Here is a 26,480-nt window from a genome sequence, read left to right on the forward strand (position 1 = left end):
CCTCGGCCTCCCAGAGGGCTAGGATTACAGGCGTGAGCTACCGCGCCCAGCCAAGAAAACAGCCTTTGAACGGCCCCTCATATAGCAATTTATATGTCTACAAAAGTCTGAAGAAATCACGGTAAATAGATGCCTACCGGGGAGACTACATTTCCCAGAAATCTCTGGGGCCTACAATTCCCAAGCACCCCCTGGGCCGCTGTCGCCTCCCGGAAACGTGCACGCGCAAGCAGCAGGGAATACGTCATGGCGGCCAGGCGTCTCTTCGGGGCTACCCGGACATGGGCCAGTTGCGGGGCCCGGGCGCTTCTAGATCCAGCCGGTCCTGGGAGACTCTTGATCCGGGATTATGCCAAGAAACCGGGTGAGCTGGGTTAAGAGGAACCAAGGTGGGAACAGTGGGCACACGGGGCTGGTAGTGCGCAGGCGCTGTTTGGGGAGGTGTGGTCTAGTACTCATGCGCAAGCGCAGAGCGGCTCTTTGCGCAGGCGTAGTGTGAGGGTTACGCTAAGGGGCTATTGGATCCACTGCGCAGGCGCCGCGCGTCAATGACGAAGGCGTGTGCTCCTTGGAGTAAATGCGTTTCACTGCGCAGGCGTGGGTTGGCAGGGATGGGTGGTGGCAGGTCACGAACTTGGGTTCCAAAGCAGTTTCTGCTTCCAAATCAGTGTGCGACTGTGGGCAAGTCATCTCAAGAAATTCAGAGTCGTAGGGGCCCAGCTAAGTCTTAACCACTCAAGCAAGACCAAAACGAGGCGATTAAAGTTTTGCTGGATCTCCTTTGTCGAAAGGAGGAAATTGGCAACTGTTAAAGACGGCCCATCGGAGACTTTCTCCATGGGATAAACAGATGCAACCAAAATATAATCTAAAAAGGATACTCGTTATTATAGTGGCTAGTCAAAAAAAAATAAAATAAAAACAAGGCATGTTCACTCTGAGCATTGGTGTTATTTAAAGCTGCGGCTGAGAGTCCGGCCAGGGTCCGGGGCAGGTGGGGAGGGAAGCGTGGCTTTCCCAGGGTGGAGCCGGGCTGAAACGGCTCTCTCCCTCTTCTCCCCAGTCATGAAGGGGGGCAAAGGAGGCAAAGGTGGCGTGGCCAGCGAGGCCCTGAAGGACCCGGATGTGTGCACAGACCCCGTCCAGCTCACCACGTACGCCATGGGCGTCAACATCTACAAGGAGGGCCAGGACGTGGCCCTAAAGCCAGACACTGAGTACCCAGAGTGGTGAGTGGCCCGGGCCTGGACCAAGCGTTGTCCCCTCTTCCACCCCAGCGGGAGGCTGAGGACACCTAAGCGGCGTGGATCACCACTCCAGGGGGTGACACCCACCTGGTCCTGGCTTCAGGGCACGGGGGTGTCACCACTCTGCCTCAGTTGTCCCATCCATCAGTGAGGGTGATGGGGCCCTTCCCTCTCTCAGAGGGTTGTGGGGAATTCATGAGATCAGAATTCATTGAAGTGCCTAAAACGATGCCTTTTTTTTCCTTTTACAAACATTTATTGAGTGCTGACTGTATGCCAGGGCCTGTTCTAGGCTTTGGGGATACAAAACGGCACAAAACAGGCAAAGATTCCCACCCTCTTAGAGCTGGCCGGGGAGGCAGACAGTGAATGGATAATCAGGCAGATAGGGTGGTGACAATCCTCAGAAGGGGGCTAGGAGAGTGAGTGACAGGGTGGGGCAGCTTGGCTGGTCAAGTCTGAGGTTTCAGTTTGGGGGCTTCCCTGGGGAGGAGGAGATGCAGTGGCTGGAAGGGGCTTCAAAGAGCGGGCACACCCCGTGCAAAGGCCCTGGGGCAGGATGCGCCTGGCGTGTTGGAGGCTCGTATGGCTGGAATAGAGGGAGGAGGGGGAGGGCGGGGAGGGATGGGGCAGGTCGTGCATGGCCTCATGGGCTGCCCGGAGGATTTTGCACTCCCCCCGGCCCCCGCCAGCCCCAAGCGCAGGGTGCGGGAGCTCTTGGCGTGTGCTGACCCTCTGAAGCTGGGGAAGGCTTGGGAAGGCTGAGGAGTGGGCAGGCACATGGCACAGTGTAGACAGTGGCTGGGAGGCAGGACAGGGCTTGGTGCCTGCCCACCTCAGATGAGATACCAGCGCCACTGGGATGGTGGCTCCTTGTTCCAGTGCCAGGACCCTGCCCGGGGAAGGGGAGGGATGGCCCGAGATCATGCAGCCTCTGAGCCTGACTGGAACCCAGCCCTGCTGCCACCAGCGCTGCCCGAGGTGCCCAGGGAGCCCTGGGGGATCGCTGTGCAGCCCTGATTCCTGTCTGCACCCAGTAGGCTGTTCGAGATGAACCTGGGGCCCCCCAAGAAGCTGGAGGAGCTAGACCCCGAGACCCGAGAATACTGGCGGCTGTTGCGGAAGCAAAACATCTGGCGCCACAACCGGCTGAGCAAGAACAAGAAGTTCTAGCGCGGACAGGCTGAAGTGCCCGGTGGGCACAGCATCCCCTACCCCCAACAGCGAGGACTTTCTGTTTTTCTGGAGAAAACGGACTTGGGGTTTCTGCGTGGCGCCCCCAGCCAGGCTGGACCAAGGCCGCGGAGGCCAATAGAGACCTGTCGTGGTGACCCCTGAATGCCCCTGGGTCTGACGTTGGGCCTGGGGGCAAGCGGGCTTCACTCTCTGGGTCCTGACTCCACACTGCAAGGGACAGACGGTCCTGGCTCAGCCTCTTTTGGTGCCACGGACGCAGGCCTGACCCAGGCCGTCAGGATCCGGAAAGCGTCTTCATGGGCTCCAAGAGCTGAGGTGACATTCAGTCCCTCCCAGACAGGGAGGCTAATGCTGCTCTGTCCTGGGAAGCTCATCCTCTTAGAGGGACACCGCGGAGTGGATTACTGCACACCTGCCCTCCCCAGGCCACCCTGGCAGGCAGAGGGCGCAGGCACGTGTCCCCTCTGGTGTTCGCTGAGGGCCGTGCTGCCTCGCTGCCACTCTGCCACATTTCCCCCTGCTCTTAGTAAAAACCAAAGTGATAAAGGCCACTGTACCACCTTCCTCGTCCCCTCCCTGCCCTCCCCTCCCCCCCTCCCCCCTCCCTCCTCCTCCTCACTCTGCTCCAGCCACACCGGCCTCCTCACTGCGCCTCCCACACGCCAGGCGCCGTCCTGCCCCAGGGCCTTTGCACAGGCTGTGCCCTCTGCCTGGATCACTCCTCCCTCACCGCCTCCAGGTCTCTGCTCTGATGCCACCTTCTCCTCAAGGATTCCCTGTCCACCCTATTAAAACTGCAAGTCCTGCCCCACTGCCAATCTGCCCTTCTTGGTTTTTCCTTCTTTCGCTGCCACATTCCCAAGGCCTGGTGTCGGGGGTGGGGGGAGATGCTGGGTGAGTGGCCAGGTCGGCCTGGCTGCCACAGTGTGCACAGGACGTGGGGCCACCAGGCTTGTGTATAAGGTGCCGCCCAAGCATGGGTGTGAGCACCCAAGTGTGGCCACCTGCAGCTCCTGCCCTGGGGGTCGCCCCGGCCCAGGCTGTCCTAGCCCCTGGGGTGGGGCCCGTCGTGCTGCGCTGGGTCAGCTGACTCAACCGCAGGCACGGGTCACACCCGGTTCTTAACCCTGAGCCAGCCTCCTGTGACTTATGCCCTCGTGAGGCCTGCTGGGTTGACGGAGCCGATGCTGGCCTGGCCCTGGCCAGGCTGGGAGACGTGAGGGGCCCTGCAGGGTAAGGAAGGGGCGGGGTGGGCGGTACGTGCCCAGTGCAGCCCGTGTCAGCCTGAGAGCCCCCTGCTGCCCATCCCAGGCCCGGGCCCAGCAGAGCTCCCCGCTGCTGGCTGTGTAGCTTCAGGAAACTGGCTTCCCGTCTCTGGGCCCTGTGTTGTCCACTGCAGAACAGGCTGCCACTGTCTGCTCACGGGGCCGCCTGGGGGTAGTGCACAGGGAGAGGGGCCACGCTGAGCGGAGTGGCTACTGCTGTCACTTGTCACATCCTGGGGAGTGGGGGGGGCGCTGAGGGCCACGGCTCTGCTGCGGGGGCTGGGAGCGGGCAGAGGGATCTGCACTGATTGCCGCATAGAACCAGCTTCGATCCCGGCCTGACTGCTGGGCCGCCTGTGACCTTGGCCCAGACCAAGGCCCTGGCTCTGTCACCAGGGCACGGACCAGACCCTCGGGTCAGGTGTGGTGGTCAGCCTGGCGGGCACGGGGCTCAGGTGGGTGGCCAGGCCCTGTCCAGAGCCTGTGCGTGCTCTTTGGCCAGCAGCCGCAGGGACGCCTCCTCCAGCGTGAAGCCATCCGGGAAGGTGGGGCCGAAGGCGTGGGGCCCGAAGGACGCCTGCAGCCCAGGGCTGGGGCCCAGCAGGCGGGGCAGGCCTGGCACAGCCGGGGGCGCGGGGCCCAGCCAGGGCTCCAGGGGCAGCGGCACGGCTGGGGAACGAGCAAAAGGCAGTGCCGGGGCCTCGGGTAGCCTTGGGGCCGCCACAGGCCCCAAGCCTGACTCTAGACGCTCCTGGCGGCGCCACTTGGCCCGGCGGTTCTGGAACCACACCTGGAGGGGGCCAGAGGGGTGCTGTGAGCTTAGCGTGGAGCCACTGCTGGGCCTCCCAGCTTCCAGGGGTCCCGCCTCCAGCTGACCTGACTCATCATGCTCCCCCTGCCCCCCATCTCCCTTGGCCGTCAGCATGAGGCCCAAGCTTCTGAGCTCGGCATTCAAGGCCTTCACAGGCTCTGTTATCCACTCCATTCTCTGCCTCCCATCCCCCACGTCACACCCAGCTGAAAGGAAACGCCCCCAACATAGCCCCTCCACATCTTTGCACGCGCCATGGTGGATATTTAGAAAAACACTCTGTCCTTCCTAGCTGGCAAACTCTTACACAAACATCAAAGCCTCAGCTCCCATATCCCCCACTCCGGGAAGCCTCCCCAGTTTCTCTTCTGACCACCCACTGGGAGGGTCAACCTCTGGCTCCACCTCCCTCCCCAGGTTGTGGGGGTGAGAGATGGGAATGGGGGTGGCCTCACCTGCACGCGCACCTCGGGCAGGTGCACCTTGGCCGCCAGCTCCTCGCGGCTGTACACGTCTGGGTAGTGGGAGGCCTCGAACGCCCGCTCCAGCTGGTGCAGCTGGTAGGTGGTGAAGGTGGTGCGATTCCTCCGGTGCTTCTTCTTGGGGGCCTCCTCGCCTGCCGCCAGCCCCCCGCCCTCCACCGCTGGCCCCTCTCCCGGGCTCAGGAACATGGCAGCTCACCTGGCCGGGCGGCAGCAGGATGGGTGGTGGTGAGACAGGTCCTTCCGAGGACCTGCCTGCACTCTGTCTCTGTCCTCCTCTCCCGTTCCTGTCCCCGTCTGTCTCTGTCTCTGCGTGTGTGTCAAGGACCCCTGCCCAGGACGGCCCCACAGCTGCCTCCACCCCGCATCTGGGGTCTCTGCCCACCCCGCGCTTGCCACCCGTGGCAGCCGCTCGGTCGGCGTCCACGGCGCTCCGCCGCAGCGGCCGGTGCCGCGTCTGCCGTGGCCTGGCCCGTGCTGAGCCACCGGGTCGCGCAGGGGCAGGGGAGGATTAGCTCGGGGCGATTAACTGGGGCGGCCCCTCCTGCTCGGGTGCTGGTGTCCTGAACTGTCCAGGGAGGGCAGGGGCTCCAGGCCTGGCTCCACCACCCCTGGCAGTGGGATACCAAGGGCCTCCCTCTCTCTGGGCCTCAGTTTCCCTGGCTGTCAAATGGCGACACTAGGACCTTCCCTCGGGGATCTCACAGTTTCTCAATGACAAAAGCCCACAGCATCACACGCAGTGACTGCTGAGCAGTTAGCACTTTGCCAGTGTCTGCTGCAATTATTGTTATCAGCTGGGGCCAGAAAACATCCTTCTTAAGACTCGGGGGTCAGAGGGGTTGGGTAGGTGAGGTCCCCAAGCTGAGGGCAACTCCAGGAGGCTCCTCTGGACACCCACCAGGGCAAGGGGTAAGGGGCATTTTAGTTGGGTCTTGAGGTATGAGTAGAAGTTCACTATTCATTCTATAAACATTTGTTGAGCACTTACTGTGTACCCAGCATTGCCGGCAGCGGTAGGGAAGAAAACAGAGTCACGGAGCTGACTTTCAACTACATGAAAAGGCATCAGGTGGTCCCGTGAGAAACCCAGCAGGGCAGGGAAGGGACATGTGGGGCGCAAGGTGCTGTTTTAAGGAAGGTGGTTAGAATGGCAGGTCAGGGGCAAGGCTGCAGATTCTGGACATGATTGGGTAGGAAGGAGAGGGCACTGGGGAGCCACGGGAGGGTTTGGAGGGAGGGCACAGTCGGCGGGTCGGAGGACAGAGAGGGAGGGAGATGGCCAGGCCCATTACGGGACAGGGGAACGGTGGGGTTGCCTCAGAGGCAGTGGCTGGACAGACAGAGCAGTTTCCAGTGGAGGCCCCTGAGACTGGCATCCCCCAACCTCCACCCAAGGAGCATGGGGGGCACAGGCAGGGGGCTTCCCCAAATCCAAGAGGGGACGACACTCCAGGGGTGGCGCGGGGGGGTGTTGAGGCCAGGAGGGAGGGGATGCCGGCAGAGTGAGGGGGACCCAGGCCGGAGGGTGGACCGAGGAACAAGAGCAAACAGGGCAACCGGGTCCCAGAGGAGGCCGGGTCTGACCGCAGGGATGAGCAGCCTCGGCCAGGGAGCCATCGTGGGCTCCCACCGTCCCCACAGGGAGGGCTGAGGTCAGTGGGCAGGGGGCTCAGGGCCAAGCCAGGCGAGGGGGCCCTGGACACCCGAGCCCAGGCCAGACGTGGGGCTGGAACTTCCCGAGGCTCCTGGGGTCCCCCCCATGTCCTCCACCCTGTGGATAGGTGGGCGGCCGGGGCTCGGGCTGGGTGCGGGGTGGGAGAAGATAATCTCCCTAATTGCTTCATCACTTTAAAACGCTCACGAGCTGCTTCTGGTCTCAGACCCCAATTAGCTAATTGGCCCGGGGGGGTTAAGAGGCCACAGGAGGGATCCAGGCATGAGGCACAGGGGCTTTGGACGACTTAGCGGGATGGGCTGCAACTCCAGACGCTGTGTCAGCTTAGAGGCCGGATTAGGGATGCGGGGGCAGGGCCAAGGGGACAGGGGCCCCCCCTTGAGGATCAGGGGGGCCAGGCCACTCTGGGCCCTTCTAGCCTCCACCCTTCAATTTTCCCCCAGAAAGAACCACTAAACCCCTTCAGGTGCTGGTGGGGAAACTGAGGTCAGGGGTGGGCGGGGCTTCAAGTCAGGAGGGGCAAGAGGTCAGCGTGACCTTGGTTGGATGTTTCTCTGTCTCAGGCTCTGCTTGGCGGTGGAGGGGGGCGGTCAGCTGAGTGAGGGCAGGTGGGGTCTGTCTGGTGTCCCCTCCCAGCTCGGGGGACCTGGAGTGGGGTCCATGTCCAGCCTGGCCAAAGACCTCTCTCTGGCAGGATGGGAAAATCAACTGGGAGCAGGTGCGGGACTGTCACAGCAGTATCTGAGCACCAGCTGTATGCCCTTCACTGCAGTGAGCCCTGAGGGTCCTCACGCCCCTCTGGGCGGAGGTGCCTCTTCCATGGAGGAGGCCTCGGTGGCACTAAAGTCCCACACCCTGGAAAAGCTCTCAGTCCCGGGCACACCGGGATGGCTGGTGGCCCTGGGGCCAGAGTCACACAGCTGGGGGCAAGTCAGGACTGGACCTGGGGTGTGCAGGCCCCCGGTGCTGGAGTGGGAAGCAGCAGGGGGCCCGGCCAGGCCACCCCGCCAGCGCTGCTCAGTGACTCTGTCCCCCGGAATCACTGGGTCAGGCTGCTCGGTCCCTGGACATTTGGCCTGCCTTCGTCCAAGGGCAGTGTCCCCTGTAAGCTGTCACCGCAGAGATTGTGGGACGCCGAGTGCCCAGAAGGGGCTCGCACACAGTAGGTGCTCGTTAAGTGTTTGAGTGAAAAGAGAGGCAGGTGGGTGGGTGGGTGAGAGAGAGCATGCGTGGGAGGTGGGGATGGGCGCTGGGCGTGAACAGGAGGGCGCCTCCCTTTCTCTTGGAATGTGTCGTGGCCGGGGTTTGTGTCCTCAGCTGCGGCAGAAGTGGCAGAGGCCTGAGCTGGGAGGACAGGGGACGAAGCTTGGGCCTGTCCCGGCTCCACCACCTCCTCTCGGGGCGCCCTGGTGCCAGCGACCTGCCCACCTGAGCCTCAGCGCTCTTGCCATGAAACAGGCCTGACCCCAGCACTCACTCACGCGACACTCTTGGGATTTGATCTGAAAGCGCTAGACACGGTGCCTGGTCCCTGAATCAGGGGGACAGCTGGAGTATGAGGGTGGCCTGTCCGGGGCCCCCCAAAATGGGGATGCTGCTGTGCCGGAAGACCCTACCAGGGCTCCCATAATGCCCTCTCTGCAGGGCAGGGGCTGGGGCTGTGAACAGGGTGTGGCGGGAGAGGGGACTTGGACCTCGGGGGCCGTGGGACCCCATGGATTGGGGTCCCCAACACTGCACACCACATCCCATGGGCAATGGCAAGTCGCCCCCTGCCCAAAAGTTCCCCAGAGTCCTGTCCCCACCACCAGCTGGGAGGACCCTGCTTGGGCAGTGGTGGGGACCCCACGCAGATCCCCCTGACTGCAGGAGGTTGGGGGCTTGGGGCTGGTGGGTCCCCAAGATTCAGCTAATGGTCAGGGCGGTCCCAGTGAACTGACCACCGTCCGGTAGGGCACAGGGGGCTCCACAGAGAAGGGCCGTGACCTTGGGCAGAGGGTACTCAGGGCTATCTGTGTGCGGACCTCTACCGGAGGACCCTGGACGCCTCATGCCATGGGGGTGCCAAAGAGCAGGTCACCACGGGAGACGGCCCTGGGATGAGAGGGCACAGGGGTCGCAGACAGACACAAACACCCACGGTCCTTAGAATCGGTCTTTATCGAGGCGATGATCCTTCGCAGGTCTAGGGCATCCATGGGCTGCCCCGAGCCCCCCACGTGGGCCTGCCCTGCCCTGGGCACCGGGAGGGCAGCTCTCTGGCCCGGGCCCTCCCTAGGCCTGGCCTGCGCCCCCGCGCTGTGCCCCCCGATCTCTCGGTCCTCTAGGGCCCCTGGCTCCGCCGGGTGGGGTCAGGGCTCCTGGCTTCGGGGCGAGGTGGAGCCGTCGGCCTCCTGCCCCCCGACGGGGGCCGAGGTGCCCGCGCTGCGCAGCTCCCGGGCCAGCTTCTCGGCCAGTTTGCGGAAGGGCGGCCGGCGGGCGGGCTCCGCCTCCCAGCAGCTGCCCATGAGGGCGTGGACGGGGCCCGGACAGCCCTCGGGGGGCTCCATGCGGTACCCCTTCTCCACGGCCTCGGACACCTCCTTCAGCGACTGTGGACAGAGGGCACCAGCATTGGGTGGGGGGTCAGGGCCATAGCCCCCAGACCCACACAGGACCCTGCGTCTCCCCTGGGCCCCGCTCACCATCTTGGGGTATGGAGCCCGTCCATAGGAGAAGACCTCCCAGAGCAGCACCCCAAAACTCCAGACATCCGACTTGCTGGTGAACTTCTGTGGGGCCCAAGATCGGGGTGGAGGGGACCCCATCAGGGCTTCAGCCGCTGCTTCCTCCAGGAAGCCCTCTTGGGTTGACCCCTGCTCTCTGGTCTCCTCCCAAGAGACTCCCCCCACCAAACCCCTGCAGTCGGGCCCAGCTCAGCCTCCTGTGCGGGGCGGAGGCCCAGCTGATCTTCTCTTTGGGGCCCAGAGAGGAGCTACAAGAAAGATTTTGGGCCAAGTGTTTCCTTGGGGGCAGAGCCCTTTCCCTTGGAGGTTCCGAGAGGCCAAGGACACACAGCAGAGCTGGGGTGCCAACCCTGCTCCGTCGGACCCTCCCCTACAACCTGAGCCCCCGGGCCGGGTAGAGGGGGGCTCACTCCGTGTTTGAGAGCCTCGGGCGCCGTCCACTTGACCGGCAGCCGGCTCGAGTCCAGCCCCTTCCGCTCAGCCTTCGCCAGGCCGAAGTCGCTGACCTTGGCCACCAGGTCTTCAGAAACCAGGATGTTGCGGGCGGCCAGGTCCCGGTGCACCAGCTTCTTGCTTTCTAGGTACTCCATGCCCTCCGCCACGTGCCTGGGGGGTGGGAAGGGGATGGGGCTCAGAAAGCGCTGGGTGCCTGGGCCGCAGTGCCTCAGTTTCCCTCCCCGCCACCAGCGGAGCCCCACTCACAGAGAAAACTGCAGGAGCTGGGCAGTGTTCACAAGGGCCCGGCCCCGGGTGCGTAGGAAGTTGACCAGGTTGCCCTGTTGGAGGGTGGGAGACGGCAGGGGGTGGGGGGGTGCTGGAGGCTGCTCAGCTGCGCCCCCCGCCCCCCGGGCCGCGCCCCACCTTGCTGACGTGCTCCATGACGATGTACAGCCCCTGGTGCAGGATCACGCCCAGTAGGCGCACGAGGTTCCTGTGCTGCATCTTCCTGGGGTGGGCGGGGTAGGGTGAGGGCGGGGCCGGGACCCCCACCCCAGGGCCCCGCCCCCCGCCCCTGGGACTCACGTCATGACGGCAGTCTCATCCAGGAAGGCCTGGGCTGTCACGTCGCACTTGATGTTCTTCACGGCCACCTTCTGCCCCAGGTACTCGCCCTGCAGGACGGCTGGGGTGTGGTAGGGGGCAGAGGTCAGGACCCCAACGGAAACGGGGACAGACAGACAAACAGGCTGACTCACACCGATCCCCACAAAGCACCAACAAAGCCGTGGGTCCCTAGACCTCAAAACAGCTGCCACCCCCGTCCCTACAAGTTCAAGACCTCGGATCAAAGAGACTTCTCTGAGCCTGGGGTCTGCAAACTCCCAACACCAGACCTGTCACCTGGTTTTGCAAGGCCCTTGAGCTCGAAATGGTTTTTACATTTTTAAATGGTTGGAAAAAAAAACCCCAAAGGATGCATACTATTTCATGACACGTGAACATTACACAGAATTCAAATTTCTGTGCCACGGTTTCCACAGCCACGCCTGTATGTTTACATATTGTCTGCGGCTGCTACAATGGCAGGGTTGAGTGGCGGTGACAGGGACTCTGGCCCACAGAGCTGAAAATAGTCACAATCTGGGCTTTTACAGAGAAAGTCTGCTGACCCCTGACCTAAGCCCCGGAACCTTCCAGAATAATACTCTCAAGGAATGACATTCCAAGCAGGGCGACCAACTGACAACGCAAGAGCCTGGGAGTGTGAAGGAGTCACTAGCGTTTACAGGGTGCCTGCTCCAGTTAATTCATGCCTCGCGACTGCTGCAGTTGCCCTCCGTTACAGAGGGGGAAACTGAGGCTCAGGGAGGGGAGATGCTTATCCTTAGTGGCACAGCTAGTAGGTGGTGAAGTACGGCCTTGAATTCAGCTCTGTGCCTCCAAAGCTTGGGCAGGCACCCCCACATTCCACCCCCAACCCACTCCCCACTCACCGCCAAACTCGCCCTCTCCGATCTGAGCTCCCAGCGTCAAATGCTGCAGGTTCAGTAACCAGCCAGCTGTGGACCGAACACCTGGTCAGAGGGGTCATGAGCTCCCCCAACCCCTGCCATCAGGGCTCCCACCTGGTGAGAGACCAGGGATGTCTTCCACACAGCCCCAGCTCTGGACACACACTCGGGTGGCTACGGTTCCCGGCAAAGCCTCTAGGGCTGGTCGGAGACGCCCCCCTCCTGGTACCAATTACTGTTATTGGAAGCAACAGAACTCTCGGGCTGGCCTGAGCCACAGGGAGTTTACGGGAGGGATCACAGTGAGAGTGGCCGAAGCGGGGGTCCTGGTTCAGACCCCAGGCCCCAGGCTAGCCCCCCAGGAACTCCCCCGTCAGGCCAGGGGGCAGAGCCAGCAACCCCTTCCGACCACAGAGGCAGGGGCTGTCCTTTTCTGCAACCTGGGGGACCTTGTGTCCTTCCAAATACCTGCGGGCGCTTCCCTTTACAGTCCTTTACCTCTGAGCATCCAGGAACACACACAGAGCAAAAGATACAAGAGACACGGAGACCAGTAAAGGTTCCAGAATCTTCCAGGGCCCCTTCTCTCAAGCAATCCTGTGTTCTCCCCTCCACTTACCCTCTACAGGCCCCCTCCCCCTCCTCCCCCAAATCCGTCCTCCGAACCCCAAGCTCTTAAGCTGTGACTGGTCAGGGCCACGCTAGTGTCCACCTGGGGGCCATGCCTGAGGTGTCCAGATTTCCCCAGGAGAGACTGGTGCTTCCAAAGAGACAGACGGGATAACCAGGCTCCAAATACTGGTCGGGTAGCGTGGGAGGGGCCAGGCATTTGCGTTTGGCCTTAAATACTGATTCAACTACTCTGGGGCTGGAAAAGCATTTGAGGTGAAGGGAACAGAATGCACGACGGCACAGAGGCATGAAGGAACCGATTAACACAGTTGCCCTGGGAGGGGGCGGGTGTGGAAGGGCTTTGTAGATGAGCCTGAAAAGGTGGCTCAGGCCATGGGGGCGGGTCCCGGAAGGTGGCAGGCTGGGCTAACGTGGGTGGGGAAGGGGACTGCGGCTCCTGCCGGGGCCCTACCCTTGGCCAGCTCCTCCTCCGCTGACCGGGTGCCCTGTTTCCTCTTGGGTTTCACGAGCCTCGTGCAGATGGCCCCCTTGTCCTTACTGTAATGCTGCAGCAGGGCAGAGGCAGCCGTGAGCACGGCCCCCTGTCCAGGGAACCCCTGCACCCCGTCCCCTTCCCAGGTGGCATCTGGGTGGGGTGGGCAGGAGCAGGGGAGGTGGGGAGGGGCTTGGTTCTCACACCGATGTGCTAGGTGGGGCTGGTTTCCATGGGAATGGGAAGGAGGTGGGCTGGTAGTGGGGGTGTTCTCTGAATTGATGTCAACCTGGAGGTTCCTAGGGACCCCCAGAGGAGTCACCCAGTCCCCTGGACGTAGAACTGGGATGTCACAGGCCACCTGTGGGGTTGGCAGTCTACGAGGATTGGCCCCTCCATCTCTGCATCAGGGAGGGTCCTACACTGGGGGTCCGTGTGTCTGCCCATCTGCTGAGAAGGAATGGGGACCTGGAGGACCTGGGGGACCCAGGGACCTGCCCCTCCACCCCCTCTGGGGTCCCCGGGGCCACCTGGCGGCACCTCCACCATGTCCATGAGGTTGCAGAAGCAGACGGCCTCATCGATGGTGAGGTGGCCGTCACGGTGCAGCACGCGGTAGTGGATGACATCACGGCCGAAGCTCACGCACAGCACGTAGTCGCCCGGGTGTCTCGCGGACTCGCGTACCAGGAACAGCCCGTCCTCGGGCGGCTGCAGCTGCTGCACGGCCTCCTGGCCCGAGATCTTGCCGTGGAACCACCTGCAGCCGTGGGAGGGCCAGATGGAGCCGGCGGGCAGGGCGCCCCCCGCCCCCCACCCCTCCCCACAGCCACCCTGGGGCCCGCACCCCCACTCACGGCATGAGGCTGAGCTTGGGGTCGGCCGAGAGGGCCTCGCGCTCCCGCAGCGCGCCGGCCGCCAGCAGCCCCTCCTGCCCACTGGCATGGTGCTTGGCGCGGTACCAGCTCTTGTTCTGCCGGGAGCGAGCCAGGGGTCGGTGGGGCACGTCCTGGCACAGCCCCCAACCTGAACACACGCACCTGGCGGCCACTGCTCACCTCGCAGGCCTCTAGGATGGTGACCACGTCGCCCTTGCGGAAGGCCAGCTCCCCCGGCTTGGGGCGGGTGTGCTCACACTTGGTGATGCACTGGGTGCCCGGGGCCCAGCGCCTCTGGGGGAGGGATGGGGGGACATTAGGGAGGAGAGAGAGGACAGAAGGGAGAAAGAAAGGGGACTTGGGAAGGAGACAGGGAGATGAAAGACAGACATGGGAGAAGGAGGAGAGAGGTCGAGGGAGTAGCCCAGGGAGAAATATCAGAGTCACACACAGCGGGGGCCCGGGACGGAAAGTCAGGAAGCCAAGGTGACCCAGAACGCCTCGGCAGAGCCCAGCAGAAGGGGGCACCGGTCAGAGAGGAGAGCCCCCCAGGGAGGGGGCCGAGGGTGTGGATGCAGGAAAGCGGGGGCCAGAAGCAACCAGGCTGGGGCGACTCACCGTTGGCATCCTGGCAGAGATGGGCGAGTGGTGCCAGGCTCGGAGGAAGTGAGGGTTCACCTGCAGAGGGGCACAGTCAAGCCCCGGAGCCGGAAGCCAGCTGGGCCCCGGCACCCCAGGGTCCAGTTCCTGCCGCTTCCAGCCCAGGCCAGGCAGGGGTGACAGTCAGGAGGCAGAGAGAGCACCCCACTAAAAACATCCCCTGGGGGAGACCCATCCGCTGGCCCCCCAACCCCCTTTGGGGAGGTTATCTTTACCCGGGGAACCCGGGGAAGTTCCTTAGCAGAGTTACAGCCCTGACATGCCAGGGAGGACACCACGGAGCCTCTCCCCGCCATCGTCCCCAAAGGGAAACTGAGGCACAAGAAAGGCACACAGAGCAAGTGGCTGCGGTCTGGGGCGAGGGGGACGCCTGGCTCAGGGCTCAGGCGGCCTGCACATTAAGTAGGGAGTTGGGTGCCTCTCAGGCCAGCCTGCTTCTTCCTCTTTCCTGGGAAGTGGGCAGGGGCACGTAAGGAAATAAGAGATGAGTCAAGGTCACTCCTGAGAATCTCGGACCCGGGTGGAGCAGGGGCCCAGGCGGGGGATGCAGCCCTGCTGCTCCTCTGGGCCCAGCGGAGCCTCTCTGATGACCCCTAACCCAGGACAGACGCACAAGTCCCCATTGCTGCTGGGTGGGGGCCCTCCCTGCCTCCATCTCCCCCACCCCGGGTGGCTGGGCAGTGGGGGTGTTGGGGGGTGAGGTTCAGCTTCTCCATTGTGTGCCCCCCATAAATCCTCCAGCCCCACGTGTGCTCACACATAGACCCCATGTACACAAGAGCACATACAGGAACACACGGGCTGGGACACGGGGACCCACGGGGCGCCGGCGTATGCGAGCAGAGGAACACGTCCACCTAGGGACAGGTGTGCGGGCACGTCCACGCGAGTGTAAACACGCAGGGACGCTCAGCACCAGGGAACGTGAGCACCTGTCCCCCGCCCCCGACACACACACACTCACACACAGAGACCCCACTGGAACACCTGGGCGCCAGCCGCGGGGCCACCCGGGCACGCAGAGCTCTAGGCAGCACCGCGCACACGCTTCTCGGCCACACGCGCACAGCCCTCCACGTGGACGCGCGGAGACACACACCGGGGCTGGCAGCCGCGCACACCCGCACCCAGGAAAATAACGCCCCCCCGCCCCGATCCACGCCTGATCTGTCGCCTCCGGCCACCCTCCGCCCAGCCGCGCACCCGCCACGCCCGGGACGCGCACACTCGCGCGCGCACCGGCGCCTCCTGCGCAAGTCCGGGACCCCAGAGCCCTCTGGGTTCCCCCTTCCCGGACTTGGGGGGCCTCCCCCCCAGCCCCCGCGGACACGCTCACCTGCTCAGGGGGCGCCCCCGGGCCGCGCCCCGCGCCCGCCCCCAGGAGGGCCCCCGCGAGCCGGCTGCGCACCCCGAGGCGGTCCCGGCTGCACAACTTGGAGCAAGTTGCTCCGTTTCCTCATTTTGGGGGCGAAGGATGGTTGGGGAGTGGGGGCAAGCGGGAGGCGCCGCGGCCTGGGAGGCCCCCGCGGGTCCTAGCGCCGGCCGCACTGCGGTCTGCTCCGCGCGCCGCCGCCGCCGGCCCCTCCCCGCCCCGCCCCCGCGGCCCCCGGCGCCTCCCGCGCGGCCGGGCGGGGTCCTGGGGCGCAGGCGGGCCGCGCGCCCGACCTGGTCTGGCTCTGGGGGGGCGCACACCACCCACCCCGCCTGGGAAGAGGGGTTCTTGGAGCGCAGAGCCGCTGCCGCAAGCGCGGGCCGGGTGGGCTAGGGTCAGGTGTGGGAGAGTGAGCTGGCCGTCCGGGGAGGCAAACAAGCCGCAGAGCTCAGACGACCCTTCCGACTCTGCAGTTCCAACTCCCACAGTCTCGCTCATTTTATCATTTTATCACCCGCAGCCACAGAGGGCTGTTGGTGCCTGGCACAAAAGAAAGCCCTCAAAAATGTCAACTGCTGACATTATCACCATCATTAATATTAAGGGGAAATTGGGACGACAGAAAAAATCATCTGGAACTGCGAGCCTCTTGGTAGAGCAGTGCTCCTTGGAGGGTAACAGGTGGGCCTGGCGGGGAGGTGGGGTCACTGCCGACCCAGCTCTGCCCAGAAGCAGGGGCAGCCCCTCTTCCCACCGGGGCTTGGTCCCATAGGGCAGGCTGAGGCGCCCCCAGCTTCCATCGCATGGACAGTTTGATCTCATCTGGTGGACGCAGTCCTGAGCCCAGCCCCCAGCGATGGCTCTGTGACCATCAACCAATGACAGCTCCTTGTAATTTCTAACCGCTGAGCCCTCTAGGACACAGGTGGAGCTTGACTTAGGGCACTCTGAACCAAGACGCCCAGACAGCCTGTGCCCACATCTAATCTTCTGTTACCCCAAAAGGCTAAGAGGCTGTGACTCTGGGATTTTTCTGGGGACGGAGGCCCAGTGATGAGAGAATTACAGACACCCACATTATGGAATATTGTACAACAAAGACTAGGAAACTATACTATTAGCAGTAGTAGCACTACTAGTATTTGAGATGGGGTCTCACTGTGTTGCCCAGGCTGGCCTGGAACTGCTGGGCTCAAGCGATCCTCCTGCCTCAGCCTCCCGAGTAGCTGGGACTACAGGCTAAAACTATAGTATTAATATTAAAATGGGAAAATCTCTAGTTGCCAAAAACAACCACCACTGCCCCCAGGACAGTGTACACTACAGGCAGTGCAATCCCGTTTGTGTTATACATGAGAGAATAAATCCAAGGGGAAAGTTCTGGAAGGAGACCCTGCAACCGGCAACAGGTTGTCCCCAGGGAGGGAAGTGGGCAGGAGGAGAGGGTGGCGCAGCTTTCTTTAGTGGGGTTATAATTTTATTAGTATTAGTAGTATCTGCAGGGGAGATGGCTCCGTGCAAGGCTCCCTGTGTCTGCGATTCCTGCACCCACAGCTACTGGATCTGGCTATGGAGGAGCACACTGTGTGGGTCCCCCTCAAGGCTGGGGCCCTTGCAGGCATCGTTGTTTTGTTGAGGTCACCAGGGACACACTGTATGTGTCAAACCACCATTCCTCGCCCAAAATAGAAATGTCAAGTCAAAATACCTACGGTGGAAACCCAACAGCATCACTCAGTTCTCACCAGAGGTGGCCCCTAGTACAGGTCCCACGCTGAGGGCTGTCTTCTCTTTGCTCAGCAGGGACATGAGCCCCCCTTGGGGGGGCATGGAAGACGCCCGAGCGCCCAGTGGAGACTTTGTCCTCGGTGCATCCGGAGAGATGGGCAGGGGTTGAGAGGAGCCGGCTTTCTCTCTGCAAATCATTGGTATTTAGTGTCAGTCGTCCCCGGGGCTCCTTGTCCCACCCCCTGGGAGGCCCCACCCTGAAAGGACTAAGGGTGTTGAGGCCGGAGGGCAGACTTAAGGAGCCCGTGTCAGGGTCCCAAATCTCCAAGGGCTGGCCCTGGGGTGCAGGGAGCTGCCCCCGCTGGATGTGGGCATGGGCACCGAGTGCCTGACTCCAGGGAGGTAGATGGGAGCCTGTGGTATATTTGGATCAGAGCCACAGAATGAGTAGCCTCAGGAGGTAGTGAGCTCCCCGTCCCTGGAGGCATGCAGGAACTGGCCACTTTCAATCACAAAGACTCTATGGCTCTTCCAGTCCCCGGAAGTGGCAGCACCACTTCTGCTAAGGAGCTGGGGGACTCAGCCCCACCTTCTACCAGCCTGAGTTGTAGCCACACTGTCAGACTGGACTTCTCACCCTTTCACATCTCATTGTTCATGGTATCCTATCAACCTGATTTCAGAAATTCTCTGATCCCCAGGCCACCCTTTGTGCAGGCGAGTGGCCCAGCAGTCCCTTCCCTGGTCTCCTGGCTGCCTCCAGATTTTCACCTTCTAATTCATAGCCAAGGAATGGAAATGTGACTGTGGCCGTCCCTCACTCTAAATTCTTCCATGGCTCCCTGCTGCCTGCAGGACAGCCTAAAAGGCTCAGCCTGGCATCCTGGGCTCTTTGTGTTAGGTCTCTAGCCGATCTCTGAGGTCTCATTTCCTCCTGTTCCTACCAGCACCTAACCCTCCAGCAACTCTGAACTGCAGGCGTATCCAGGCCTTTGCACAGGCTGTTCCCTCTGCCTGGAACGCCCTTCCCCCTTATCTAGCCAGCATTTCCAGGCTCACCCTCCCACGTACAACTCATGTGGCACCATTTTTGTAAAACCTTTCCCAAGGACACTTCTACCCTTCTTGGAGCAAGACTCCCCTGAAAGGACGTCCCCTTCCACAAGTCAATAAATCTGCCTTCCATCCAAAGTCAGGTGGCACAGGGCTCCTGTCACTTGCAACAGAGGAGCTTGATGGACACACTGATCTCAAACTCCTAGAGATCATTGCGGCCAATCTTCTCATTTTAGAAGCGGAACAGTTGGGACCCAGAGATGCAAGGCTACTTGCCTGTGGGATTGCAAACTTCTTATTCTTCTTTATAAATACTATTGAAAATTGTATTAGGCAATAAACACAGTAGGCGGAGAGTCACATGACAGGCACTTTACATAATGCATCAGTTAGGGTTAGGATCAGCTGCATGGGATGGAAAACCCCAAATGCTAGAGGCTGGAATGAGACAGAAATGAACCATGAGCGAGGGACCCGGGCTCTTGCCATGTTGTTGCTCTGGCTTTCTCAGCACATGAATTGCCAACTCTTGATCTAAGACGGCTGCTCGAGCTCCAGCCATCCCATCTGCATTCCAGCCAAGAGGAGGCAGGAAGGGGCATCGAAGGGCACACCTCTTCCCTTTAAGGACTCTGCCTGGAAGATGCACATGATGCTGTTGCTTCATCCCATTAGGTAGAATTTGTCCATGTGGCCCCACCCAGGAACAGAAGTTGGGAAGTGTAGTCTTCACTCCAGAGGCCAAGGAAGGGTTACAGGGTGGAGGGGGAGACAGGAACACCAGCCTCCTCTTCCTCAAAACTATTAGGCATGTTCCCCACTCAGGGACCTGGGATAGCGTCATCCCCTGCTGTGAATTCAGTGCCTGGCTGGCGCATAGTGGGTGCTCAAAAATTTTTTTTAAGCCAGTGAATATTGGGTTGGTGGCAGTAATGGGTGGTGCCTGTCACCTGTGAGGTTGTACCCATTTTGCAGATGGGAAAACCAAGGCTTGGAGGGGCAGGAGGCATGCCTCAGGACATAAGAAGTACTGGGGCCGGGCTCTGGCCCCAGGTGTGTCCGACTGCAGGGCCCACGTGCCCGCGATCCAGCAGGGTGTCAGGTGTGTGGGAAGACAGAGGGACGGTGCACCCATAGCTGTGCCTTCTGAATCTGGGGTGCAGGCTGGGGACTGGGGGGCAGCTGCAGCTGGCGGTAGGGACACCTGAGCCACTGTGGCCCGAAGAAGCTGTTCCCTGCCCAGGCGGCCGTTGCTAGCGCCTGCAGTTGGATCAGACTGCCCCAGTTAGTGCGCCTTTAAATTTAGCTTCTCTCCCCCCAGCCAGGGGACTCCGGGATTCAGGGGAGGGACGCTGGCTCTTTCGAGGAAAAACACTGCTGCTGTCACTAGCTTTACAACCACAGCCGCTGTCTGCCAGGCCAGTCTCCATGAATGAAAGAAAGGCCTCTTGGGGCCACCTGCGTTGGGTGCCTTTGATGGGGAACTCTCGCCCCGGCTTCCTCGGTGGAGCCGGGCACGTCATCGGCCAGCCTCGCTCACAGGTTTCATCTGCAGAAACTGTGCCACTTCTGGCTTTAAACCTTGCTATGGGTCCTGCTGTGCTCAGCACACAACCTGAGTTCGCCCCCATGATCCGTCACCTGTGTGGTCCGGGTGCTGTCCCCTCTTCCCTCTCAGGGAACCCAGCACTTCCCCTGGTTCCCTCTGCTTCTGCTTCACTGGCCTCCGCTTGCCTGTTCCTCAAAAGCTGCAGGCGCCGGCCAGCCCCAGGGCCTTTGCACATGCTGTGCCTGGTACTACATCCTCCCCACATCTCTTCTCGAGGCCGACAACCTCTCAGCCTTTTCCGCGTCTCCAAGAGACGCTTCCTGACCACCCCTGCCCTGCCTGGCTTCCCAAGACGGAATTCACGTTCCTGAGCAGGGACAAGGACCAGCCCTGGCTGGGGCAACCATGTATGTCCGGGGGCTGCATATACAAGGCCCTTGCAGAAAAAATAAATACGGAGGCCCACAGACGGGCGAAGCCCGAGAGAGGAGAATGGGAGACACGCGGCATCCTGGAAGGCACGTTGTGTCTGTCCGAGGGAAGCCCCTACCCCCTCCGTCGCCTCTCTGGGATCACCTAGATCCTGCCTCCTGTGACCTCAGACTCAGGGCTCAGCAGACGTTCTCTGCAAAGGCTTGACGGTCTTTGTTGTGACTGCTCAGCTGTGCCACTGCGGCGCCAAAGCCACCGCAGATAATACGAAAGCCAATGGGGGTGGCTCTGTCCCGGTAAAACTTTATGTGCAGACGCTGAAGTTTGAATTTCATACATTTTTCACGTGTCATCGTGCAACATGATGGTGCTTTCTGTTTTCACCCCGACTATTTACAAATGTCGGTAAAACCTGTTTTTAGCTGAGGGAGCCGTATAAATACAGGACAGTGGGTTCGACGTGGCCCTCAGACTGTTGTTGGCTGACCTGTGCCCCCTCCTAGCCTTTCTTTTCTTACAAGTACATGCATTTCTCAGTCTGTTCGATTAAATGTGTCTGTATTCACAGCATGTAGTAAGCTCTCAATTAGTGTTTTAAAAAAATTAAACCCAAAATATATAAATAAAGCTCCCCAGCTCAACAATGGGCCTTTCCAAGGTAAGCGTGTTGTCTTGTTGAAACGAACAGTAGCCGGGTTTTTTTTTTTTTTTTTTTTTGAGACAGAGTCTCACACTGTTGCCCGGGCTAGAGTGAGTGCCGTGGCGTCAGCCTAGCTCACAGCAACCTCAAACTCCTGGGCTTAAGCGATCCTCCTGCCTCAGCCTCCCCAGTAGCCGGGACTACAGCCATGCGCCACCACGCCCGGCTAGTTTTGCTATTTTTAGTAGAGACGAAGTCTTACTCTTGCTCAGGCTGGTCTCGAACTCTTGGCCTCGAGCCATCCTCCCATCTCGGCCTCCCAGAGTGATGGGATCACAGGTGTGAGCTACCGCGCCCGGCCAGTAGCTGATATTTACAGGGTGTTTCATTGTGGTGGTGAAGACAGAGCAATGTATGTCCCACTCCCTGGGGTGTCCATTGGCTGTTTCTCTGGTATGTATCTCTGTGTTCCCAAATAACGTGTTTCCCACATCTCTCGATGTGTCGGTTGGACATGGCGTAGCAATTTCTGATTCCTGAAGGTCGAGACTTAGCGCTCTTAGGCACTCTGCACCCTCACATTGCTGTGCAGCCGTCACCACCCTCCCTCTCCACAACTTTCTCATCTTCCCAAACTGACACTTTGTCCCCATGAAACGCTCACTCCCCACCCCCTCCCCAGCCCCTGGCACCCACCACTCTACTTCCTGTCTCTGTGGATGTGACGACTCCAGGGACCTCCTGTGAGTGGAATCACACAGGACTTGTCCTTCTGTGTCTGGCGTCTCTCACTGAGCACGATGTCCTCAGGGTCCATCCACGCTGTAGCCTGTGTCAGAGTCTCGTCCCTTTTCCTGGCTGCGTGATATTCCAGTGTGTGGAGGGACCACGTTGCGTGTGTCCATCCGTCCATCCGTCCATGGACACTTGGGTCACTGCCACTTTTCGGCTGTCGCGAATGGCCCTGCTGCGAACACGGGTGTGCACATATCTGCTCCCGGATCCATTTCCTTTCAGACACCCGGGTGGCATGAGCAGGCGCTAGCGTGTCCACCCCACGGGCTGCCTTCCCCACCTCTGTGAGCGAGCGTGCCCTCTGCCCGGGCGCCCAGCGCAGCCCTGACCTGCTTACCTGCAGCGTCGTCTCGGCCCCGCAGCTGAACTCGGGAGGCGGCCAGGGAGAAGCTGCCTGGATTGATGTGACTTATTTCGGGCCAGGGGACGCGGTGCACTGTCACGGCTACTTCCCGTGTCATCCGTGACCTTGCAGGTGCGGTTGACAGATCCACCCTTCCGTTTCTGACTTCCCTGAACCGCCTGCCGGGTTCGGTTCCAGCCCTGCCCACGGGCCCGCATCACTTCCCACACTCACCGATGTCTCCTAGCAACCAGCATCCGCAGCCGAGGTCCCCGCTGCGGTTCCCTGGGGGCGCGTCCCCATCCCCTGCAACCTGGCTTCTTGGGTCCAGTGTCTTCCTGCCACCTGCCGGCCTGCTCTGGGGTCCGCTGCCCGGTGGGGACGAGGGCTGGGACGGAGGAGGCAGAAACGATGGCTGTTCAGGCCCTGGCTGGGCCCCTCACCCAGACGGTTCATCCATCTGGACCAAATCTTCTGCTAACCGACTGCTTGGTTTGTGCTGTCGCCGCCTAAACTCGGGTTTTTTGGAGTTGCTAGGAGGGCCGACTTAACTCTTTGCAGCGGGGCTGGTTTTCAACCGCCTGGTGGCAGAGGTGCTGTCTGCCTCCCCCGCCCCGGGAGCCAGCGGTGGGGACAGGGACTGGGAGGCTTCCGAGAGCCACCTCTCCAGGGTGGAAGGGAGGAAGCCGGTTGGAACACACTGTCTTGTAACCGGATGGACATGGATGGCGTTCTCTTAACAGCCAGGGACAGACTCATATTTGCATGTCAGAGTGTGGCTTTAAGTATTGTGTGGAGGTTTATTCAGCCATGAGAGTCCCCCTGGCCTGCTCCAGATCTGGGGCTACAGTGGGGCCAAACGTGCTCCCTGCCTGTCTGCAGAGAATTCATGTGCTCAAGGGGAGGACAGAGAACACATCATTTGGATCAGAGACGTGTGGTTTAAAGGCAATGAACAGGGTTACAGGACAGGCTCAGGGCCTCAGGGAGGCCACTCTGAGGAGGTGACATTGAGCTGAAACCTGAAGGAGAAGGAGCCGGCCATGCAGTTTGGATAAAGAGCTAATGGGCCAGCCAGAACAGCACCATGCAAAGGCCCTGGGGCCGGAACAAGTTTGGCTCACCTTTGAGGGTCAGCATCACATTGTGGGCTGAAGGAGGCGGTGATGGATGGGCTTCTGGGGGGCTTGGCTGGGATTTGGGGTTTTATCCAGAGTACAGTGGGGGCCTCTGGAAGGTCTAAGCGGTGAACAGAGCAGAGGCTGAGAGGGCAGAGTGGAACCAATATTTCCTTGTGGATTGGCTGCAAGTGCAGAGGCATCCAGGAGGACTCCCTGGAGGTGGTGGCAGTTCACCTGGGCAGCTGGGTGAATGGCGGTGCCACCACCCAGATTCAGGAGGAGGACGGTGTGTGTGGGGGGGACTGGGAATTTAGGAAAGGTGGCAGAGCTCCTTCCCCCTCCTCAGGAAGGGAACCAGTGGTGGAGACGTCGCCTGTCCCCTGGGAACATCTGAGCTGCTAGGCACCAGTCGTTGGGTCCCATTTGTGACAGATATAATGGTAGCGAAGGAGCCCCCTGCCTGGCTGGCCCGGCCCCTCCCTTTGGCCTGGGCCTGACTAGGGGTCCCTCTGAGCACAGCTGGCGCTCTGGGCCCACGACAAGTGCCCCTCCCCTCCTGCCGGGCCATCCCCACCCCTCCCACTCTGCTCCCCACCCGCCCCCACAGGCTAGAAGCCCCATCACAAAACTTGCCCACTGTGACCAGGTGTCCTCATCTGAACCCCTTCCACCCACGCCCTGAGGCTTGCGGGGAGTGTTTGAGGACGCTGCCGGGGGGAGCTCTCTGTGGGCAGAGCCGTCTCTCCCAAACTCAGCTTAGCCACCCCCTCTTCCAGGAAGCCCTCGGGGGGGCCTCTGGGGCCAGGCCAGGGCAGCTCCTCCAGGGCCGAGGCAGAGTGCTGGGCCGTGGGACACACTGACTGGTTTCCCTGCAGCCCCTGCAGGGATCCTCTGCTGCGGGGTGGCTGAGGGGACCCCCAGCTCCAGCCCCTCTGACTCCTCTCTGCCCACACTTGGGCCACGGGCCCCTGGGAGAGGGGGACAGGCCCTGTCAAGCCCCTACCCGGCACCCTGAGAGGCAGGCGGGCGGCCCGGGGTTTGGGGTCACCTGCACCCCACGGGAAGGACTGCACGGCCCACACCGGAAGACAAACACATCTCCTTTATTCCTCGCCCTGTCTCCAGGTCGCCCTACAAAGACACTCGGGGGCTGAGCCACACGCGGGCTGTCCTCCAAACACGGAAAAACGAACCGAGTGAGTCGAACGGCCACGGATCACGTCTGTCCAAAGGTGGACTTTTCTCGCTCGGGGCCACAGGGCGGCCAGCCAAGGAAACTCCAGGCGACGGGACAGGTTTGAACGGGCAGAGCGGGTGCTGGGCAGGGGGTCTCCCCAATGTCCCCCGGTGCCAAGAGGCCCCTTCCCCTCCCCAGTGTCCTCGGGCTGACTGCCCTGCCCGGGATCCTCCAGGCAAGGGCCTGGGCCCTGCTCCCAGGAGGGGGACAGGCTGAGACCGAGGGAACAGAGGTAGGGAGGGAAGGAATTTGAAAGGCAGGACCCAGGCCTCAGGGGCGCGATCCCGGTGGCTCCTTTCCATGGAAGGCACTTGGTGGTTGGGGGTGTGGGTGGGAGTGGGGTGTCTCCGGGGTCAGAGCACAGAGGTGTCCCCAGCCTGCGTCTTCACTGGTCGGCAGCATCCTGTGACCCTCCCCACGGGCAATGAGCCAGCTCCAGCCTTCGCCCTCCAGGCTGCGGTGCTGGTCTGTTTGGAGCAGCCTGGGTTTGGGGGATCCCAGCCACCGGGTGCTCCTTCGGGCTCGTCCCACACAGGTGAGGGTGGGCAGTGACACAGGCCTGCCGGCCACACACAGCCCCCAGCCATCCCCCATGTTCTCTTCCTGAACCTGCGGGCCCATCCAAAGGAAGTGATTGAAAACCCACACCCTCAACCCACCACACGGTGAGTTTAGGGCCAGCAAGAAACACCGGAGCTCAGAGTCATGGTGTGTGGGGCACCTGCCACCTGCCCGCCTGGCCGTCGGGGGGACAGGGCCTGTGGGGAGAGGGCCTCGAGGCTCCGAGTGCCGAGTGCCGGGTGGTGTCATCTTTATAACGATTTACACTCATATGTGCTTCTTTTAAAGAGAAACCCACAGAACGTTACTTGGAAGGGAAACACCGTTGTCCGATGGCCGGCGAGCACAGGCGTGTCCGGGCGTGCAGGCCCCTGGGTGGCGGGGGCGGCTCATGCGAGCCCCTCTGCGTCCCTCCGGGCCTGCTTCCTCTCGCCCGCACCCTCCTCGGCCTCCTCAGCCTCTCTGGGCTCCGGCCGCCTCTTCCGGGAGCGGGACCCGGGCCGGCACCGGGCCGCGGGCAGCGGGTCCATGCCCAGGAGCGTGTGGATCTGCCGGAAGGCCAGCAAGCGCAGGGCGAGCTGCGGGCGCACGTGGCCGTCAGGACCGCAGCGCCGGGACACAGGGGGTTGGCGTCTGTGGCCGCCCCACCAGCCCCTTCCCGCCTCATTGGAGGGACCCTACATCCTGCGCCACGAGCAATCCCCTGGTCCTGCTAAAGGCAGCTCGCAAACCCAGACCCAGTGCCATCTGATTTGGGGACTGCTGGGACGCTTTTGTTATTAACAGATTTGTGCACAAGGAAACGGCAGATGGGGGCTGGCCGGGCAGAGCCGGGGACACGGCCGGGTTTTTATGGACCACAGTGGGGGTGGGGCAGCCCCCAGGACGGTCTCTGCCACCCACAGGCCACCCAACTGTCCCCAGACATCACAGCAGGAGAGAGGGAAGGGGAACCCCGGGGCCATTTTGGCCACAAGCTTTGGGTGGGACCTGGTGTGGTCCCCACCGTGGGGCCTCCTACCTGGGCACTGGCTGTCACGTCCTCCCGCTCCTGCGGCGTCATGGGCTCCAGGGCGTCCTTCTGGTCCTTCTCGCAGGGGTCCCGGAGTCCCGGCCCGTCTTTGTGCAGGGTGTGGGGCAGTGAGGAGGAAGAGGGTGTCCTTGTGAAAGGTGGCGTGGGCCACAGCAGAGCCGCACACAGCGGGGCGCCTGCCCCCGCAGCACCCAGACCCACAGGCCCCCCGGGCCGCCCTCTCGCCTGGGCCGTGCGGGAGTCCTCCCCTCGCCCCGCAAAGCACACCGGGCTGCAGGGCCTCCAGGCCTTTGCACGTGTGCGCATGCCCATGCGTGTGCCCATGCGTGTGCCCACAGGGTCAGAGAACAGGCTCAGATGAGGGCCCAACATTTCATTGTCCCTTTCGCACTTAATGTCATCCCGTGTCACTAAAAATTACTGGAAGACACTGTTTTCCAGATCTGACCACCACCTCCTGCCCTCTCTCCCCTTGGCTGGGGCGACACATGCCGTGGCGAGCACCTGCACACACACCCCGCTCTCTGGCTTCTCGTTATTGCTTCCCAATAGCCCCCGGGAGGGGCCCCTGGGCAGCTCTGGCCGCCAGAGAACCATCTGCTGCCCCCGTGG

The 26,480-nt window shown here is 61.8% G+C and overlaps 4 protein-coding genes across 6 annotated transcripts in view; 1 reads left to right on the top strand and 3 right to left on the bottom strand.

Moving 5' to 3' along the window:
• Window positions 1-203: 203 nt before the first annotated feature.
• Window positions 204-3,044, top strand: MRPL54 (mitochondrial ribosomal protein L54). Of its 2 annotated transcripts, none has more exons than XM_045544792.1 (3): window positions 204-364; window positions 1,064-1,229; window positions 2,285-3,044. In XM_045544792.1, exons 1-3 carry the CDS (start codon window positions 247-249, stop codon window positions 2,418-2,420), a joined length of 420 nt encoding a protein of 139 aa, XP_045400748.1. In that variant the 5' UTR covers window positions 204-246; the 3' UTR covers window positions 2,421-3,044. The 2 variants fall into 2 exon arrangements, with proteins under 2 accessions (XP_045400748.1, XP_045400749.1); XM_045544793.1 differs by having other exon boundaries at window positions 2,288-3,044.
• Window positions 3,045-4,160: 1,116 nt separating this feature from the next.
• RAX2 (retina and anterior neural fold homeobox 2) lies at window positions 4,161-5,191 on the bottom strand. Its single transcript, XM_045547912.1, has 2 exons — window positions 4,976-5,191; window positions 4,161-4,499 (listed from the first exon to the last, which is right to left on the bottom strand). The coding sequence occupies exons 1-2, from the start codon at window positions 5,189-5,191 to the stop codon at window positions 4,161-4,163; spliced, it is 555 nt and encodes a 184-aa protein (XP_045403868.1).
• A 3,630-nt stretch (window positions 5,192-8,821) lies between these two features.
• MATK (megakaryocyte-associated tyrosine kinase) lies at window positions 8,822-15,453 on the bottom strand. Of its 2 annotated transcripts, none has more exons than XM_045544795.1 (13): window positions 15,338-15,453; window positions 13,960-14,019; window positions 13,522-13,635; window positions 13,321-13,436; window positions 13,004-13,223; window positions 12,443-12,536; window positions 11,341-11,406; window positions 10,430-10,529; window positions 10,268-10,352; window positions 10,109-10,182; window positions 9,817-10,012; window positions 9,365-9,451; window positions 8,822-9,271 (listed from the first exon to the last, which is right to left on the bottom strand). In XM_045544795.1, the coding sequence occupies exons 2-13, from the start codon at window positions 13,966-13,968 to the stop codon at window positions 9,032-9,034; spliced, it is 1,401 nt and encodes a 466-aa protein (XP_045400751.1). In that variant the 5' UTR covers window positions 13,969-14,019; window positions 15,338-15,453; the 3' UTR covers window positions 8,822-9,031. The 2 variants fall into 2 exon arrangements, with proteins under 2 accessions (XP_045400751.1, XP_045400750.1); XM_045544794.1 differs by lacking the exon at window positions 15,338-15,453 and adding an exon at window positions 14,217-14,594.
• An 8,686-nt stretch (window positions 15,454-24,139) lies between these two features.
• The window catches only part of ZFR2 (zinc finger RNA binding protein 2), a 30,537-nt gene continuing 28,196 nt past the window's right edge, over window positions 24,140-26,480 (bottom strand). The window contains exons 19-20 of the mRNA XM_045548035.1: window positions 25,857-25,954; window positions 24,140-25,413 (exon numbers count right to left, since the gene is read on the bottom strand). Of these exons, the coding sequence (XP_045403991.1) occupies window positions 25,225-25,413; window positions 25,857-25,954 (287 nt within the window). The 3' untranslated portion in view covers window positions 24,140-25,224. The remainder of the gene's footprint in view (window positions 25,414-25,856; window positions 25,955-26,480) is intronic.

This window comes from Lemur catta, chromosome 1 (genome assembly GCF_020740605.2).
Source record: "Lemur catta isolate mLemCat1 chromosome 1, mLemCat1.pri, whole genome shotgun sequence".
NCBI classification, from domain to species: Eukaryota; Metazoa; Chordata; class Mammalia; order Primates; family Lemuridae; genus Lemur; species Lemur catta.

Excerpts from the sequence above, each read along its gene's own strand:
- MRPL54 (XM_045544792.1), top strand. The coding sequence starts at position 247 with ATGGCGGCCAGGCGTCTCTTCGGGGCTACCCGGACATGGGCCAGTTGC. Across the intron at positions 365-1,063 it reads GGATTATGCCAAGAAACCGG|TCATGAAGGGGGGCAAAGGA; the intron begins GTGAGCTGGGTT and ends TCTTCTCCCCAG. Across the intron at positions 1,230-2,284 it reads GACACTGAGTACCCAGAGTG|TAGGCTGTTCGAGATGAACC; the intron begins GTGAGTGGCCCG and ends GTCTGCACCCAG.
- RAX2 (XM_045547912.1), bottom strand. The coding sequence starts at position 5,191 with ATGTTCCTGAGCCCGGGAGAGGGGCCAGCGGTGGAGGGCGGGGGGCTG. Across the intron at positions 4,500-4,975 it reads TGCCCGAGGTGCGCGTGCAG|GTGTGGTTCCAGAACCGCCG; the intron begins GTGAGGCCACCC and ends GGCCCCCTCCAG.
- MATK (XM_045544794.1), bottom strand. The coding sequence starts at position 14,297 with ATGGCGGGGAGAGGCTCCGTGGTGTCCTCCCTGGCATGTCAGGGCTGT. Across the intron at positions 13,224-13,320 it reads CCCAAGCTCAGCCTCATGCC|GTGGTTCCACGGCAAGATCT; the intron begins GTGAGTGGGGGT and ends CCACGGCTGCAG. Across the intron at positions 10,353-10,429 it reads GATGAGACTGCCGTCATGAC|GAAGATGCAGCACAGGAACC; the intron begins GTGAGTCCCAGG and ends CGCCCACCCCAG.